Consider the following 19,435-nt stretch of genomic DNA (forward strand, 5'->3'; position numbering starts at 1 on the left):
TGTGGATATTCTTAACCTAGCAACAGGATAACTAAGTTAACGCTAACGATAGTTAACTAGCGGTAGCAGTTTGTGTGACTGCTTCATCTGTGTATTTATTTGTTTTGGTAGAACTACATTCAATTAGGCAAAATGTATAACATGCTCTACACACCTATGTGTTGAACCTGTGATTGCTTTCATGTGTGTTTGGATCAGTGTCAAATAAAGACAGGGCTACGTGTGAGATAGCGTTGAAAGCACTCTGTTATAGATCAATGAGGGAATTGGAGAAACCTCACAATGTAAATGTAGGGTTGCACTTTATACTTTATCGGAGTTCGCAGTTCAGCGGTTTTAAAGGTTCAAGTTAAGTTATTGCACTTCTGTTTTACACAACTGGATATTTTCTTTTCTGTCGCACTGCTTCCAATGCTTTCCTTATTCTCAGCTTTTCCAAACACTGCTTAAGCTGTTAAAATTTTTCTGTGCATTTTTGTTGTGCTGTTTACAGCGTGTCCCAATAATGTATTCCCATTTTAAAGCATTACAGTCTATATGTTAATTGAAACACTAATAATTGTTAGAGTGTAACAAAATTTACAGACAAAAATTCTAATATTACTGATAATTCTGATCAAACAATAATCTTGGAATTTCAGTGGCTTGCAAGGGGTATTTCCACAATAACATTAAGTGATGAGCCTGGCTAATCCTGCAGGGAGTGGTGAACCTACTAATATATAGGCCAGGGGTGTCATTCTAGTAAGAAAATGAGGACTCCAGCCTGTTCTGGTAGATGGTTAAACACTACTTTAGGTTATCCTGGTTTGCTATCAAGACTTTCAATTCAAGCTTTAGAGTAGGTGCTGACAAAACTATAAGCTTAGATGAGATGTGTAAATTCTGTGACTATAAAATACAGAAATACGAATGACATCTGACCTTTTTAAAAAAAATGTGAATATATCTGTGGCTCAATATATACTGTACCCTATGTGCTTCACAAACCTTGCTGCTCACACAGACGCACAGAAATACTTTTTAAATATTTTTATGCGTTTGTCACATGAAACTCCTATTTCAACACCATTTTTTTTATTCCATTTGAAGAAGGATATCTATGCCAACAAGTCAGTGAGCACAGTTATACACACAATTGACTTTCAAGCTAAGTATTGTCAGCATTCAGTTTAAGACAAGTTTTGGAATATTATGTTTACATGTGGAACAGTGTTCTACAACCAGCAGTGCCAACACTGACAATAACTAACTGGACATTACCATGATAATAACTGACAATGTTGTATTGACAGATGGTGCTCCGGGACACATCACCAGTTGTTTTGGTGCGGTGCAGGTGTTCCTGTGTTGCAGGTACAGCATTGTGCAATCATGCTGTGGCCCTTCTCTTTCAAACGGCATATTACTCAGAACTGCATGTACCAGTTGTCCCCCCTGTACACAGCTGTACAGAGTTAGAGCAGCAGTGGCACAAACCCAGGACAGCCGTAAGTTTCACAGCAATACATGTTTTGCACATATTCTTTCATATGAATGTACGGTGCAGTTTTTCTACAGCTTATATCAGTAATAAATTCTGCAGAATTTGTGTTTTCAGTATTTTTTGCCCTTAGCTTTTCCTAGAAGATGCCAAATTTTGACCCAACACATTCCAGCTTTTGGCAGCTAAGACTCTTGCTTCAGTTATTTTCACCTGGTCCGGTTTCAGACCTGAACCTGGTTGGGACTGTTCAGAGTCGGAAGGGCAGAGGAGGATTACGGTAAGTGTAAATAACTTCATATCATGTTTAAAGTGGTGTGTGTATAACATACATTTCTATGTGTAATTGCAGGAGCACCCTTTACCGAGGAATGATTGGCCCGCTGCCAGATCTGTCAATTCTGCGTGTGGATGAAGTGTATAGTGTCTTGCCTCCAGAGGATAGGCCCCTTATTACTAAAATTGGGATTAGTACAGACAGGCGACTTGTTGAGTCAGCGTTTGGACTTGTTCAGAGGGGGAGTGTACTCTCCTACCAACAGCCGAAACATGACTCCCGATCCACAGAGGAGCATCAACATGCTCCACCTCCTCCATCCCTCCTCCTTACTAGCCACCAGCTGTCGCCAACAGACTGTGTATGGGTCTGCACTGAAGAAGAGCAGTTGCATCTGCAGAGCCTGCAATTAACCATGGAGATGGCTCACAAAATTGAATCCTCTACCAGGGCGCAGAGCAAAGACCAGGATTGGCACATGCTTCGGCAGAGCAGGGTAACCTCCTCCAGATTTAGAGCAGTGTGCCACGTTAGGGGTCACAGCTCTGGTGAGAATCTTGCAGAGAGAATAATTAGAGGTACCAGGCAAACCGCCAGCATGAGGAGAGGCTCTGAAATGCAGTTTCAAGTAGCCAAAGAGTATGTGAAGTGCAACAATGTAAATTATGCACCTTGTGGGCTTGTACTCCATCCTCAGGCTCCATGGTTAGGAGCCTCACCAGACGGCCTTGTTTACGATCCAACTGCCACACCATGTTACGGTTTAGTTGAGATAAAGTGCCCAAACGTGAAGAGCTACATTGACTGTAAATTCTTACACATGTGCAATGGCATGTTTACACTTAAAAAAAGCCATGCATAATTTTGGCAAGTACAAGGCCAGCTCCTCATTACCGGATTGGAGTGGTGCAACTTTTTTGTTTGGGCAGAGGAGGATTACTTTATTCAGTGACTGCAAGCTGACAAAGATGTACAAGGCATCACAAGGCAGAAGTGTGATAATTTCTTCTTTAGCATCTACATACCAAAGTATCTTTCAATGAGACGAGCCCAGCTGATTGGCAAATAGTAATTTTGATGTTTTATTGTACAGTCACAGCGAATATTAAATATTTCAGAATTTGTTTGAAATGAAATCATAACATCTTTTTCAATTCCATGAACACAATATGGAATCATTGTACAGTTTCACAATCATTTTATAACATCTCTTAACAAAAAAAGGGAAAAAAAGAAAACGTTGTGCATAGGTTTTTGATTAATCTCTGTAACTACAAAGGAAACATTTGTCAGCATTACTTAGCCCATCTCTTGACAAGGTCTTTGTTTTGATAGTTGCTAAGCAGGCAAGCAACTGCAAACAATTCATTAATGCTGCCTACAATGGACAGAGGTATAACTGGCTCAAAAAGCTTATTCTCTTTAACCCGTCGGATAACGCGCTCAACGTAAACTCTACGACTCGTTATTTTCTGTGTTTTGAGGATGCTCTGTGCTGACATCTGAGAAGACTTTTTGAGAAAAGGTGGACAGTACACCTTGCATTTCACCAAGTCATTAATTAGAAAGCCTTTATCGACCATAATGGCCACGTCCTCTGTCAGAAGGTCACTTAACCCTGATTTTCTAAAAACCTCTTTATCACTAATTGATCCCTCACAGAGAGAAGAGATGAAAGTGATAGGGCCAGATGTTAGTTCTTCATTCATCCTCTCAGCAGCTTTGGCTCTGGATGCCAAACCATTTTATGCACAGATGGTTCAATCATTTCTCAAAAAAGCATGAACTCGCTATAATTTGGAATTCTGCAAAAGGAGAGAAGAAAAATTATTAGTTTAAATTTATAAAAGGTTCCTATTTGATGACAAACTCATATTATACTAATAGACGGCTATTTGTTTGTCTTGTGTAGAGTCGGATGTTGGCGTCAGATTGGATGAATCTTTCCAACACAAATGCATGGCTTAGCTTCAATTCCATAAATTGCTTTTCTAAGGCTTAGTTTTTCTCTTCCAATTCCTTGATCCTGTCGAGGGCCATATCTAGGAATGCTGCTTCTGGTGCTTTAGGGTAGTCATGATCATCAGGTGTGTGTGTGCTGTCCATTGCTTGCTAAAATTGTTCCACTTCAACAGTACCAGGACAGCTCCTTTCTGTAATCGCCTTTTCCCTAACTCTGTTTTGGTGGAATTGTTTGCTCCTTCAAGAAATGCAGGCTGCTGATCTTCGTATGGGGTGTGGGGACAAACTGTTCCCGGTGGATGTTGACTAGCCATCTCTTTCTCAGCTCTAAATCGCTGGGAAACGTGTGAAAGCTCAACACTCCATTATATGTGGATGATGCCGAACACAGCGGCACACAACAGTGTTTGTGGTATTGCTTCTGTTGCTTGCTCATGTCAAACCTCTTTGCTCAGGTTTCCCGGCGTCTTGTCGCTATAAGTACAAATACCGGAAACCGGGTACCCGCTTCAACAAACCCGGAAGTGTCGTTATGATGTTATGTGCAAAGAGTCGATTTCTTACCTTATAAAAGGACAAAATGTAAGAAAAGAAACAGCAGGGATGAAACCAGTGCATTTTCACTTTCTCTTGTATTGAATATGCAGAAGAGCACACTAGTCCCCCTAGTGGACTCTTTCGATTATGGCGCCAACACACTCCTCTTCCAGACAAACGACCCAAATCATTCCTTCCACACCCCAAACCAAACTAAATGAATGCAGATGATCAAAACAATTAGATTCAATATCAACAGGAATCAAGTGAGTATTATACCCTGCAACATACACACTACATATGTTTGGTGACTGTCTTTTATTTCTGTTAAGCTTGACTGACAAAAGTTGGAAAAAGTATGGGAGAATTATCCTGCCATAATGCAAGAGCACATAATTTCAATTTGAGAAAAGAATTTCATCTTCTTGCACTCAAAACTTATAATGCTTATAAAGTATTTCAATATAATAATTTAATATGTTGGTTCTTTGCTTTTGTACATAACAAACCACTAATTGTTTAAAATTACTTAATTCAGAATTTTTTGGGTTATCCATAAGTACTGAACTTTGCTGAATCGAGGCACAAAACTACTGTAAATAGCAGTTTCAGCTGACGCTCTTATAAGTGGCGTAGTAGCACAGGCACACTGAGTAGGGTTAAACAAGCGGACCCTTTCCGAGGCTGTCGTTCTATTGGCTGGAAAGGTTGCTAGGCGACGATCCAACTGCAATCCGAGAGAGAGCAAAAAAAATCAGCAAGCAGAGCCTACGGGTTTGGGAGCGTATCTGAAACTCTTGCAGGGCGCAGTTTGTGCGCGAAGAGAAGGAGGCAAGCGAGAAGAGAAAATATCTGTGCAAGAAGCATTAAATCTGAGAGAAGAAACAAAGATTTGAGAGAGAAGAGAAAATATTTGAGAGAGAAGCATTAAATCTGAGAGAAGAAACAAAGATTTGAGAGAGAAGAGAAAATATTTGAGAGAGAGCGCACACTCAAAAAAGTGGGACTAAGCTAAATTAATATTTACAAAATAAATACTAGTAACCGTTACATAAAAAAATTGTTATGATGTTTGAATTAAATTTGAAGTATTAATCAATTGCATTTTACTAATTTTTGTTTGAATAATATCAGCTGAAATCACTGAGTAGAATTTGATACTATTTTGTCAGTAAAGTCAACAATGTCGAAAAATTAATAAATTCTACTAATGGCAATTCTGTAGTTTTAAACACCGTACACTTACGCCGAAGGCATTTGCGCCATACGCACGTTGATGTCTGCCACACCCGCCATCAACTGATATCTGCTCAAGGTAAGAGGCTTTAATAACAACACAAAGCTTTATATCTATAATGCTACAGCAGTTGAACATTGTTTTGAGTTAGCCCGAGTTACCTAACAAGTTTACTGGCAGTAAATTAAGTTTATTGTAGCCTTTATCAGTCGGAGTCAGATTCAAAGTCAGTCGGAGCTTTAAAAAATTGCGCGCGTAGAGATGTGTTTAAGCTAGTGCGACTTATGACTCAAATATAATGCCAAAGACAAGGTGTTACACTAACGACGTTAGTGTTTTTGATCTCTTCAAACGCGAATATCCAACTTGAAACTAACTTCACTGCGGTCGCACAATACACGCTGCACACCTGAATAAAAGTTTCTGGAATCAAGTTGTAGAGCACTGTAACTAATGTTACTTTTTGCACTTTCCTACTTGCCCTCCTATTTGCATTGTCTATGCATATTTCAGTGATAATTTATCTAGCATGGATTTTTATTCATGGCATGGAAAATTCAACTCGCAATAAAAAAAATATGTATGTATATATATGTAAATGTATGTACATATATATATATATATATATATATATATATATATATATATATATATATATATATATATATATATATGTATATGTATGTATATATATGTATGTATATATATATATATGTATGTATATGTATATATATATATATGTATGTATATATATATATATGTATATATATATGTATGTATGTATGTATGTATATATGTATGTATGTATATATATATATTAGTGCTGTCAATCGATTAAATTTTTTAATCGCGATTAATCGCATCAATGCCTGAGTTAACTCGCGATTAATCGCATTTTAATCGCACATTTTTTTCCTGATTGAAAATCATTTAAATACTCTCGATGACATACAAAAAAATACATACAGGCTAGGTTTGTGCCAATGTTCTTTTTTTAAAATGAAAACAGGTCACAGATACTGATTTATGCCATAGAAACATATGGCAAGAAGATGGGGAGGCATGTAGCAAAAAATAACAAATATGTAGGCAAAAAAAAGGCCCTGAAAACAGGCTGATGTAAAAGACAGTCTTTACAGTTAATACAGTCTTTTGAACAAAGACAAGCATTTTACCCTACTGCTATAAAATTTAGTAGAGTTAACATTAGATGTTAATTAACCAAGGTAATAATGAACAATTTTCAATCAATACATCAAAATCAATAGACCGACATCACTAGATGAAGGTAGTCTATGCTCTCTAGAAAGTTACTTTTCAGCCTCTTAACAAAAATGAGAACACACACACACCCACTCACCCACACACAGACACACCCACCCACACACACACACACACACGCGATACCGACCTGTTGCGTACACAGACGGCAAGAGTGCTGCTACGAGATTCCATTTCACCTCAGTAATCAGTTTTCTCAGCGTATTTCAGGTTGCTACTACACTCAACTTGTTTGTTGGTGGTGGGGCTTAAAGAAAAGGCACTAGCGTCACCCAGTGTATGAGCGTCTTTTTCCCTTGAGGAGCTCCGCTCTAGAAGCCTATGAGAAATGCATAGACTGGGGGAAAATAGCCCCGCCTTCCCGCAGGCTGCAGCGGGATGTACTTGGAAAAATTGTACCATAAAACCACATAGCGTTAATCTCACGTTAAAAAAATTATCGCCGTTAAAATGGCCTCGCGTTAACGCGTTAATAACGCGATAATTTTGACAGCACTAATATATATATATGTATGTATGTATATATGTATATGTATGTATATATATATGTATATGTATGTATGTATATATATGTATGTATGTATGTTTGTATATATATATGTATGTATATATATATGTATGTATATATATATGTATGTATGTGTGTATATATATGTGTATGTATATGTAACAAATGATCTTGTTGTGTATATGACTGTGAGACAGTCTATCACAGTCAAGTCTGTTAATCTAATAATTATGGATCTAACTGTACGTACAAAAGCAAGTGTAAACTTTTGTTGCTTGTTTGGCTGAATTTCATATATTCCTTCTTCTGAGTTTGTGCTTAAAATATTATTTCATCCAAATGAATTAAAGCTATGCAATTTTTTCTAGGTGTATAAAGAATCTACCAACACTTATCTGTCAACACTTATAGACCGCAGGTATGTATTGCACTTACTAAGTACATGCTGTTATACTACTCTACAGAACTACTTCACATACAGTATATTGTGTAAAGGTTCATTCTCTGTTTTGCAACACAATGTTGATAACTTATATAAAAATCATGTTTTTATCAACTTTTGCTGGCTACGCAAATTTGATACAGTTTAACCCGAAGTTAAAACTTGAATTTGAAATGAAAGCAGCATTAAATATAGAGAATATTTTTCTTAGATATGCAGTATTTCTATAATACCATAAAACCATATAATTATTAGCACTATTATTGAAGTAGGTTACTCTTTATACAGTTATACTGTATACAAGTTAATAGTTCCTTTTTTTCTTATTTAGGTTTTAGCTGATGGGATGGCAGTGTAAGATCTGCAAGTCTTTGTCTGCTACAAAAGGGAACCTACTAAAGCATTACAGACTAGAGCACACAACATTTGGTCACGGGCAATCTCAGCCATGTCCCTATAGTGGTTGCCCTTGCACATTCAAAACGCAGAGTGCTCTTCGCACACATTTGTCCAGGTACCATACCTCTAAGGAAAGTCTACAGCCATATATCTCCACTTTCAAGTGTTTAGTTTGTGATGCTAGTTGTTCTACTGAGAAGGATTTCTTTCAACATATTGGAAATCATCTGAAAGGCCATGAAACTGTCTTTTGTGTATTTGAAGGGTGCAGTTTTCGGACAAATATTTACAATACATTTCTAAAACACAAAAGCAGAAGACACCAACCCTATTCTTTGAGTGATTTTAAGCAAGCTGTGTATGAAAGACACTATGATCAGACAGCTGACCTCTCTGATTTACCAGAAGCCAGTGCTGATGAGGGAACTAGTCTAGATGGTGATCCCGAATGTGCATCATACCTAGTTCTGAAAAGAATTGCTTTGCTTCTGCTGAAGCTAGAAAGTATATGCAATGCATCTGTGAGGTGCATTGATGCCTGGGTTGAAGACCTTCACTTCATTTCATCTGCAGCATCTGTTGCCGTTGTAAGAAATACACTCGATTCAACATTTAGATCAAATAAATGCACTGTAGACCAGGCATTCATATGTGACTTGGCAGAACAACTGTGCAACTTCCATCCCATTAGTACAGCACTAGGGGCAGGTGGTCCTCTTAGCACAGCTTTTAAGAGAAGAAGATATTTTAAAGAGCATTTCCAGTGTGTTGACCCTGTTGAATATATTCTGGATTTTCAAAAGAACAAGACCTTTCAGTATGTGCCCATTCTCAAAACTCTGCAGGAAATTGTAAAGAATAAAGACGTTGCAGACGGAATGGTGTTCAAACAGCACTGGATATATTAAGTCAATTTTTGATGGCAAATTTTACAGACAAAATGATTTTTATGCTGGAGAAGAAACACGACTCTCAATAATCCTTTGAGGTGTGTAGCCCTCTAGGGACCTCAAGGAAAAAACATAAAATTACAGCCATTTATTGGATTTTGACAAATTTGCCAATTGAATTGCAATCTGAATTAACGTCAATACACCTAGCTTTACTTTGCAAAGCTGTTGATGTCAAAGAGTTTGAATACAAAGTAGTTTTGGAACCACTATTAAAAGATCTTGTCACTCTAGAAAAAGAAGGAGTTTTCATTCCTAGCGCTGGAAAAAGTATTAAAGGGACAGTACACTGTGTTTCAGCTGATAATCTAGGGGCACATTCAATCAGTGGACTAGTTGAAAGTTTCACAGGGCCATACACGTGTAGGTTTTGTCTTGGACATTCTTCCAAGTACCAGACACATGAAGTGCGAGGTGGAGCATTTCCACCCCGTACAAAGGAGGACTATAGTTTGCATGTACACACTGTTAAAGAAAATCCCAGTTTAACACATTTCTTTGGTGCAAAGCGGTCGTGTCCATTGACCAACAAATTGACTCATTTTCACTTTGTCTCTGGATACCCACCAGATGTACTTCATGATGTTTTTGAAGGGATTGTTCCAAGGGAACTAGCATTGTGTATTCAGGTTTTCACTAGAAAAAAATACTTTAATTTAACTCAACTTAATGAGTTAATTAAATGTTTCCCCTATAAGGGCTCAGACAAAACCAATAGCCCTCAGGAAATCCCTCAAAATTACATCCCTCGCAAATCTATAGGGGGAAATGCTCATGAAAACTGGGCCCTAATACGTTTGTTGCCACTCATTGTTGGTTCACTGATACCTGAGGGTGATTGTGCTTGGCAGGTTCTTCTGACTTTAAAAGACATAGTTGAACTGGTGGTTGCTCCTGTTCATACACTTGAAACTATTGCATATCTTGACTCTAAAATATCTGAACATCGTGACAGACTTTTGGCAGTTTTTCCAGAAGAGACACTGACACCAAAACACCATTTTTTGGAGCACTACCCCACATTAATTGAAGAATATGGACCTCTGGTTGGTGTGTGGACAATGCGCTTCGAAGCAAAACACAGCTTTTTTAAGAAGGTTGCGAGGCACACTAACAATTTCAGGAATGTCTTGTTGACCCTTTCGACATGACACCAGATGATGATGGCATATCACCTGCAAACAGATGGTGGAAAGCAGGCACTGTGTGTTACTAAAATATCTGAGGTGCCTTTAAATGTGCTGCATCCAGACATACAGGGACTCTTAAGAGAAACATCACCACTTCTGTCTGTTGTGCTGTTAGCCAAGACTGTCACCTGTTATGGAACAAGGTACAATGTTGGGATGATCCTGTCCTATGGCTCTACAGGTGGACTTCCTGATTTTGCTGAGATTATTCAGATTGCTATTTTGGACAACTGCGTACACTTCATTGTAAAGTTACTGGCTGCCTGGTATGAAGAGCATCTAAGGTCTTTTCAGTTGGAGGACACTGGGAAAATGGCACTTTGGGAGCAGCAGAAACTTGGTGATGTCTACCCCTTGGCTGCGTACAGTGTGGGAGGAAAATGCTTGGTTACACTCAAACGTCACATCTGTTTTCCGTTTTAGGTAAATTATATTGAACCATACATCTGTACATACATAATGTTATCTGTATTCTGGTTCATGCAACTGGAATTTTAATTTCTTTTGAGTAATTATATGAAAGTTATAATTATGGCTTACATATATATTGTTGTGATTTCATCATTCAGGTAATAATAATAATAATTTTTAACTTGTTTGGTGTCCATATCTAAAATATAACTTTAAAAAACCCATATAAATTGATTAATTTAAAAGTTAAATGAATTGGGAATATAATAATTATTTATTGTCATATTTGAATAGTTTATAGTGTTAAAATGAAATGCAAAAATACTTTTTAAAAGATTTTGTATATTTTTTTCAACTTTTAATTCATAAAACTGAAAGTGGTCTAACACATACAGTATGATAGCAGCATTAATCAACATTAGACACATAACTAATTACATCCATGGCAACACACAAAAAATTATCAGAGTTCCATTGATTTTTAATTTTAGTGATTTATCATGTGATGACAGAATAAGGAAATAGAATATTTAGTTGAAAATTCAAGTGTATTTCAGTTGTCATTAATAGTCTCTGAGTTTGTTTTGTTTCTTTTTTTTCTGGTGGCACGTCTAGGCTCTTCATTGTAGTATTTACTGTATGTGTAGTCTAACTGTCTGCTTCTGTCTGTGAATATTCTTATCAGGCCGGGGAGATGGAGGAAAAATTGCGAGTAATCATTGGCGACCGAATTGAGAAGTTGGTCCTTCAATCAGGAATCCCACCGACTGTGGAGGAGCTGCAAACTATTGTGAAAGAGAAATTTGGAATTTCTGAGGAGTTCAGTCTTCAGTATTTGGACTCAGAATTTGAAGATTACTTTACACTGCATAAAACTGACCAAATTAAACACAAAGACACGGTAAAGGTTGTCTATGCTGCTCCGATTATTCTTAACTTGCAGCAAGTTGAAGGAAGTTTGGACATTTCTTTTGGTCAACAGTCAACAGACTGTGACTCCGTATCTTATGCAGAGTCTTCTGCATCAAATACAGAGTCATCTGCTGGAACATCATCTTCAACGGACACTATTATCCTGCCTAGACAGAGAAGCACCACTGAACGATGTCAGCAATGGCCAAAGCAGTTTCCCATTCCACAGTTTGCATATGAGACTGAGATGTGCCTTGAAAGAGCCGATGAAGACCACAGAAAGAATGGAACACTTCTGACTGCCTCAAAGGTCAAAGCAGACATATTGGAGAAGCTGGCTGAAACTATATATATGTATACAGCTTATCCATCAAGTGCACAGATGTGATGTTGCTGAGGCACTTGTCAATAAATATCCTTGTCTGAAGGAACCTGGCTCCTTCTCAGGCTACTATGGCTGGCAACAACGCTTCAAATACAAGATGGCAAATTATCGTACCAAACTCAGAGGCTACGGAGTTCCTGAGGTGATGTGCAATGCCTTCAAACGCAAGAGCCCTGGGGACCAAAAATCTGCAAAGAATGTGAAAAAGCCTCGAAAAGCAGAAGTAAACTACCTCCCACCTTACCCAGCAGGAGAGGATGAGGAAAGTCAAGAACAGGAAAGGATTCAGTTGCTGACTGAAGTAAGGAAAAGAGACAACAACAAATTGATCAAAGAAAAGATGGCCAAAACATTTGCACACCGAAGAAATGATATCGTTAACCAATCACCTGCCATAGAGGACATCAAAGCCAGATGGCCAGCTCTATTCGAGGCATCTAATGTGAGTTACAAGTGTATTGCAATCAGAAGCATTCCTTTGCAATTTTGAGGGGATAGCTATTTTATACAAAATGTGTTAAGTGACTGTCATTTCATAAATTATGTTTCACATATTTTCAAATATAGTTTACAGGTTACATAATTTGTCTTTTAGATCGAGGATGAGTTTCACAGAATTACAACGGTGCACCTGGAATCGAAGTTCATGTCCAAGCTGGATGAATACTCTCCCAGGCTTCTGAACCTCTTCCACTCAAAGGGTGGGACCATGGGATTAAGGTTGCAGACTATCCTACTGAAGGTATCCTAAGTTTGGCCATATTATGTTTTTTTAATCTATATTTATATTAAATCTGCAGGGGGGAATGTTAGCCTGTGACTGTCTATGAAAATGTAATAATAATAATAATACATTTTATTTGTATTGCACTTTACATTTCAACAAAATCTCAAAGTGCTACAAAATTCATAGTTAAAACAAAACCGTACAATAAAAACAGCATACATAGTTAAAACGAGACATTACAATAAAATAACATACAAAGTAAAAACAAAACAGTAAAATAACCATAAAACCACACAGATAAAGAACTAACTAATGTTCAAAGGCCATTTTAAATAAAAATGTCTTGAGGCCTTTCTTGAACGCCTCCACACTCTGTGGGACCCTAAGGGACTCTGGGAGGCCATTCCAGAGTTGTGGGGCAACTGCTTGGAAGGCCCTATCTCCCATTGTGCAGAGCTTGACTCTTGGCTGGTGCAGTCGGTGGGTGGAGGTGGTGGAGCGGAGGGTTCTAGAGGCGGTGTGAGGTGTGAGGAGTTCCTTGAGGTAAGCAGGGGCAGTTCCATGTATGCACTGGTGAGTGAGGAGGCAAAGTATGTAATGTATTCTGTGTTGGATGGGCAGCCAATGAAGGGACCTGAGGACTGGAGTGATGTGTTCGTGTTTGCGTCCTCGTGTATTAAATAAGTGCATATCTTACAGCAGTTTGTATGGCTACCGAATTGGACACATTCTCAAAAATGTGACCATAGCTCAGGCCAAATGTTTTCATTTTAATACATAGATTATAAATAATGTGTTCTATATACTGTATGTTTTACATTACTCTGCTCTTACCTGATACATTCTGGATAAATGTAAATGTCTGACTCTTTAGGCACCAGCTGTCACTCACTCCTATTTTCTAGCAGCTTAAAGGAGAAGTTCACTTTTTAACACTTTAAGCCCATTTTCTGTAGTGTCCAGGATGAAATCGAATGATCGACACCAAACTTTTGACAATTGGTCCTGTCTCTGCTTTTTGGCTCATTTAGAATCACCCCCTGGCTGCTCCAGAATGGCTTCCATAGAGCATGTCCGATAATGTCCTTAAAACAACCTTAAACGTTCTTTTTTTAAAATATGCTACTCACCGGGTTGTCAGCGCTGTTCAATGACGTTCCAAAAAAAGTTTCGTAAAGAAAAACCGTTCCTGTAGTGTTTTATTTAGCATTTTGTAAATCCCATTGAGTTCTGTAGGAATAGTCAATATTCCCCTGCCACCGGAAACGGAAATGGGGCCTGTTTACACAGTTGTAGTCTTTTCGCTTCACTCTGTGTACTCCGACGTCGAGAATCAAGAATCCACCTTTCGTATTCCATTTTCAGAGTTTAACAGAGACGTTAGCACCTCGACGTCGGAGTACACAGAGTGAAGCGAAAAGACTACAACTGTGTAAACAGGCCCCATTTCCGTTTCCGGTGGCAGGGGAATATTGACTATTCCAACAGAACTCAATGGGATTTACAAAATGCTAAATAAAACACTACAGGAACGGTTTTTCTTTACGAAACTTTTTTTGGAACGTCATTAAACAGCGCTGACGACCCGGTGAGTAGCATATTTTAAAAAAACAATGTTTAAGGTTGTTTTAAGGACATTATCGGACATGCTCTATGGAAGCCATTCTAAAGCAGCCAGGGGGTGATTCTGCATGAGCCAAAAAGCAGAGACAGGACCAATTGTCAAAAGTTTGGTGTCGATCATTCGATTTCATCCTGGACACTACAGAAAATGGGCTTAAAGTGTTAAAAAGTGAACTTCTCCTTTAAATGTTAAAATGGAGTTATAACAATATTGCTTCTTTTCTTCTACTGTAAATTTGAGGGTACGACCAGCGGTACCCATATATATATATATATATATATATATATATATATATATATATATATATATATATATATATATATATATATATATATATATATATATATAAAACAACTTTGGCAACCTTTATTCCCTAAGGTGGTATGTGGCTGAATTTCTACTTCACTGCAGTAAAAAAAAAAAAAAAAAAACAGGTGTTTTGTATTGGCCTGTAGAAAAATGCATTTACCAAATGGCTCACAAGAAGTGACTGTGGATAAGATGACTCCCGCAGCATTGGCATGTTGCTCCACAGGCGCAGGGGGGAGGTCGGGGTTCTCCGGTAGGGCGTCAGGGCGACATGGCATTTAGAACGTCGGACAGCACTTCTGAAAAACTAGATTGGGAGATCCCAGCTCTCGCTGCAACCGTACGCTGGAATGACCCAGATGCAAAAAAGTGCAATGTTGCAAGGAGTTTTGTGATATCTGGTATTGCGTGGGTCCTCCTTGTGGCTGGCTCCAAATCCATTCGGAGTTCCCCCAACAGCTCCAAAATGGCAATGCTGGATAAACGATATGTTTTGATGATCGTTTCCTCGTTCATTCCAAAAATATTCACACGGAGTGAAAAAATGCGTTCTCTGCGTCTCCTTGCTTCATTTCGATGTCTCCTTCTTGCGACAATAACCGCTGCCATGTGTGCGCAATTACGCATACAGACCATTTGCACCTTCTTTTGAAACGTGTTAAATATAGAGTCAGATACCGTTAGCAAAATTGCTTTCAGGTTTGATAAATCACTTTGCGAGTGCTAAATTAATATATTTACATGTTCTCCTCCCACAAGACGCACTTTTGCGTGTAAACGCCCCATATTGCATATTCATTGCAGAAAAAGTACTAAATGGATAAGAGGCGCTATTTAGCACGTTTTAAAGACCAAATCCTTTTAGCACGCTGTTGATAGATCAGTTTGTACATTTTTTAGCGTGCGCAGTGAAATAGCTCACGTTTTTATACACGCAAACCTTTGATAGATCCGGCCCTTAGTGTTAAAAACTGCACCTTGACCTTGAGTAATATTAATTTATGTGTTTTTCGTTTTCATTTCAGGCTCCTAGCAATCCTAACATCAACATAACCAGAGACATTGTCATCCGGTGTCTGATGTTGTACCTTGGGGAATCTGCCGATCAGCTCTTTAAAGAGTATGATGTAAGTTGAAATGCATAACTCTTTCAATCTCTATTTATTAAGGACCATCTCCTTTAGCTGCACAGTCTAAAATACAAAATGTTCTCATTATTTTAGGATGCAGATGAAGACAGTGTGGCACAGGACCTTGCTGTACAAAGGATGAAAATTTACAGCATCCAGAGTAATCTGTCAGAGGGTACAGAGGACATCGGAATCGTGATAGATGGTACAAAGGTTCTGACCGCTCTGGGTAACTTTCCAAGAGCTTGTGCCATGCTTGTTGGTTTGACGTATGCAGTGAATCTTGCTTATCCCAAGGAGCTCAGGTACACTTTCGAAGCCTTTCAGAAACTCTTCCTGGAGCTGGACTGTTCAAAGCTTTCTCCAAAAGTGAACAGCCTCAAGAGCAAGCTACTGGCTTAAGAAAGGGAGCCTAAATACACTGGTGTGCTCAGTTATTCTGTGTGTTCAAGTGATTTAAGTGTTCAAGTTTTGTTAAAAAATAATGTTATCCATACTCATCTGAAGGGGATGATGTTTTTTGTAGCTTGGTGTTCCAGAAGTAACAAGTAAATGATAATGCTGCACTATAACTAGGACAGTGACAGTTGTGTCTTGATAACACAGAGTTTCTAGATGGACTATGAACACTTTGCCCCCACCTTAGGACATGGATGCCAGTGACACAATCCACTTTCACAGAGGCAAAAAAAGACACTCCTCTTGTTTTTCATAATTCTTCTGTTTGTTCTTGCAACAGCAATCCACAGCTATATTATGAAGATGGACAGTATTCTGCTGGGTCTTTACCTCTGTTTTGTGACCCTGGTAATTGTGAGCACAAGCTGTACTGATCTGACACTGATCTGAGGAGCCTACCTGTTCAATTGGCCTGCCTCAAATAGCAAGTGCCTTTGTTAAATATATTTTGCCATACTCATTTGAGGGGCTTGTTGTAATTCTGTTGTGTACACCAGGATTTCTTTGTATTTTGGCATTTTACACGAAAAATGTTCAGAATATATGTGTAAACGAAGTTGCACAAATAAATGTTTACCTGCTGTTGTTCTAAATATGGTCATTTGTTAACTGCCCTTCTGTAAATTCTTGCAAAGAACACATTATATTGAGTAGATTCTACATAAAAAATATATGGCAACAAAGTGACAATCAATAACATTAAATAGATTTTAAGTAATGTGGTACCAATTATAAGTTCATTTGAACAATTAAGTTATGTAAAAATAAATAACAATTTCAGTTTAAATGTGTTGAATTAAGTAACATTGTTCCAGGTTATGAGTTGATGTAGCTTATTTTATTTATTTAATCTAAATCATTTGTATCCAGATATTTAGACAGATAGAATCATTTTCACGCATATAATTATTAAATATAAATCAATATTATCCAGATATTTAGTAAATAGAAATCTATTTCATCCACATAATTAATAAATATTATTTAATTCCACATAATAAATTAGTAAATCTAAATCACTTTTTCACAAATATTTGGTATATCTAAATCACTTTCTTTCGGATACATAGTAAATATTAATCAATTTTCCCTGTATAGTTGATTTGGATTTACTCAACATTTGCCATATTATAAGTAAATCCAAAGTATTTCAACCAATGATTTCATTATTTTGTATTTAAAATTTTTGTTTAAATTTGTTTAATTAAATCAATGGTTTTTAATCAAAGTTGAAGTAATTAAAATCTATTCAATTATATTAAGTGTCACTTTGTTGCCTTAATTTTTTTAAGTAGACAATGGTCAAAATTTTCTGAGTACATGTTTTGAGTGTGAGCATTATAAGTTGTGAGTGCAAGAAGATAAAATTCTTTTCTCAAATTGAAATTATGTGCTTTTGCATTATGGCAGGATAATTCTCCCATAAAAAAGACAAATTCTCTTGGCATTTAAAAAAAAAAAAACACACAAAACACAAAACAGCGTAAAAAGACCTAATTTGTTTTTTTTATTTTAGAATTTTGCAAATAACAGCTACTGATTAAACTGGATGTTACAACCAGGCGTCATTTGGACTAGGGTTCAGTGATGGTAAGGCTCTTCGCTCTTTGCAAAGTTCCAAGAGACAAAGATCAATCTGGGTAGCCAGGTCCTTCAGCTGTTTTAGATTCTGAAGGCAGTCGCAGGTGGAAAGTTAATCTTTTATCTTTTCGTTTAGCCCAGTAATAAACACGTCTATGAGGGCTTCCTCATTCCAGGAACTCTTGGAAGCTAACAGGGGGAAGTTTATAATATACTCTGGCACAGAGCGATCTCCCTATCTAAGTGACAGGAGTCATCTTGAAGCCTCCCTATTGGAAAGAACTGGGCAGAAAAGTTTGATCAGTTATTGCAAAAAGCCACTGTAACAGCTACATAAACTAGGGTTTTTCTGCCATTCAGACATTCCCCACGCTTCGTGTTGCCGACTGGAAGCAAGATAACATAGCTTACCCTGGTTCTATCAGAAGGGTATACCGAAGGCTGAAGCTCGATTTGAATTTCATATTAAGTGAGAAAATCCAGACACTATGCCGTATCGCCCTTAAACAGTTCAGGGGGTGACAGATGCGGCTCCCGACCTACAGTTTTGACAGCAGGTGATGTAGAAGCGAAAGCTGTTGTAAGTGAAAGTGCGGGGGTAGCCTGATTACTAAAATTGTTCAGGATTCCTGTATACCTGATTCGAACTTAGTTGTAGGTTCTTCTACATCTGAACTCTATTTTGTGCCTGTCGATGGGTTCATGTTTTGCCAGATTATTCTTTCAAGACTCAAAAGAGAGAACCCAGTATTCAGACAGTTACACTGTATGATATAAAAAAAAAAAGAAAAATAAAGTTTATTCAAAAAGAATGGATCTGCAGTGAGCACCTAAGACAGGAACCTCTGCAGGAAGAAAATACAGGTTAGTGACCAAGTCAATCTGGTGGAGGAAGATTATGAACCTGTGAGTTACTAACCTGGTCTTAAAGTTCAGTCAGTGGCCAGAGAGCGAGGTAGATTCCAACTAATCCACTGTCAGCAAGATGGGTTGAGCGCTGCCCAGAGCGTCCCAGGCATTGAACGTCTGAAGAAAAGGCAGGAGATCAAATCCAAGCAGATAAAGGAAGGCAGGATAATCCAGAGGGCGAAGTCTAAGCCAGTATCAGGGAGACCGCCACCCTCAGTAGGCAATGCAGGTGGAGTGTCTTGCCCAAGGACACAACAACACTGAAAGCCGGAGCCAGGGCACAAACCAACAACCCTCCAATTGCAGGGCAAACTCCTAAACCCCAATGCCACTGTTGCCTTTTTTAGCCACATTCTTCTTTCCCCCACATCAGTCAGTATATGTTAAAAACTACCAGTTTTCACAAGAAGACTGTCTTTAAGAGTAAAGGGCATGTTCAACTCACTGCTGTTTAAGCCAAAAATTAAGCTTGGTCTGATTGGACCATGCAGTCTTGCCACCTTTTTTCAGGGACAGTAAACCTGGAATTACAGGTCTAGGGCCTGTAGTGGCTATACGTTACAGTGTTGCTGTTAAAGAAAAGACAAACAGGTTTTAAAAACAAAATTACATTCAATTTACTAAAAAGAACCGGTTGCGTTTAAAAAAAAATAAATAAACAGAAGGTTTGATTATTCAATGACTGATAAATGACATTGGGGAGAGTATTTTCATATCCAAAT

General features: G+C 38.0%; 1 protein-coding gene across 1 annotated transcript; it reads left to right on the forward strand.

Annotated features, from left to right (window-relative positions):
* The first annotated feature begins 12,055 nt into the window (after window positions 1-12,055).
* Window positions 12,056-16,236, forward strand: LOC119777944. Its single transcript, XM_038276954.1, has 4 exons — window positions 12,056-12,416; window positions 12,570-12,716; window positions 15,660-15,761; window positions 15,858-16,236. Exons 1-4 carry the CDS (start codon window positions 12,072-12,074, stop codon window positions 16,164-16,166), a joined length of 903 nt encoding a protein of 300 aa, XP_038132882.1. The 5' UTR covers window positions 12,056-12,071; the 3' UTR covers window positions 16,167-16,236.
* Window positions 16,237-19,435: the final 3,199 nt, after the last annotated feature.

Source organism: Cyprinodon tularosa, unplaced genomic scaffold, assembly GCF_016077235.1.
Source record: "Cyprinodon tularosa strain WSP-4 unplaced genomic scaffold, ASM1607723v1 ctg1291, whole genome shotgun sequence".
In the NCBI taxonomy this organism is placed as follows: domain Eukaryota; kingdom Metazoa; phylum Chordata; class Actinopteri; order Cyprinodontiformes; family Cyprinodontidae; genus Cyprinodon; species Cyprinodon tularosa.

What these genes read in the sequence shown, in the direction of transcription:
- LOC119777944 (XM_038276954.1), top strand. Translation starts at nt 12,072, where the DNA reads ATGGCAAATTATCGTACCAAACTCAGAGGCTACGGAGTTCCTGAGGTG. An exon ending in TGCAGACTATCCTACTGAAG is followed by an intron (nt 12,717 to 15,659) that starts GTATCCTAAGTT and finishes TTTTCATTTCAG; the next exon opens with GCTCCTAGCAATCCTAACAT. An exon ending in AGCTCTTTAAAGAGTATGAT is followed by an intron (nt 15,762 to 15,857) that starts GTAAGTTGAAAT and finishes TCATTATTTTAG; the next exon opens with GATGCAGATGAAGACAGTGT.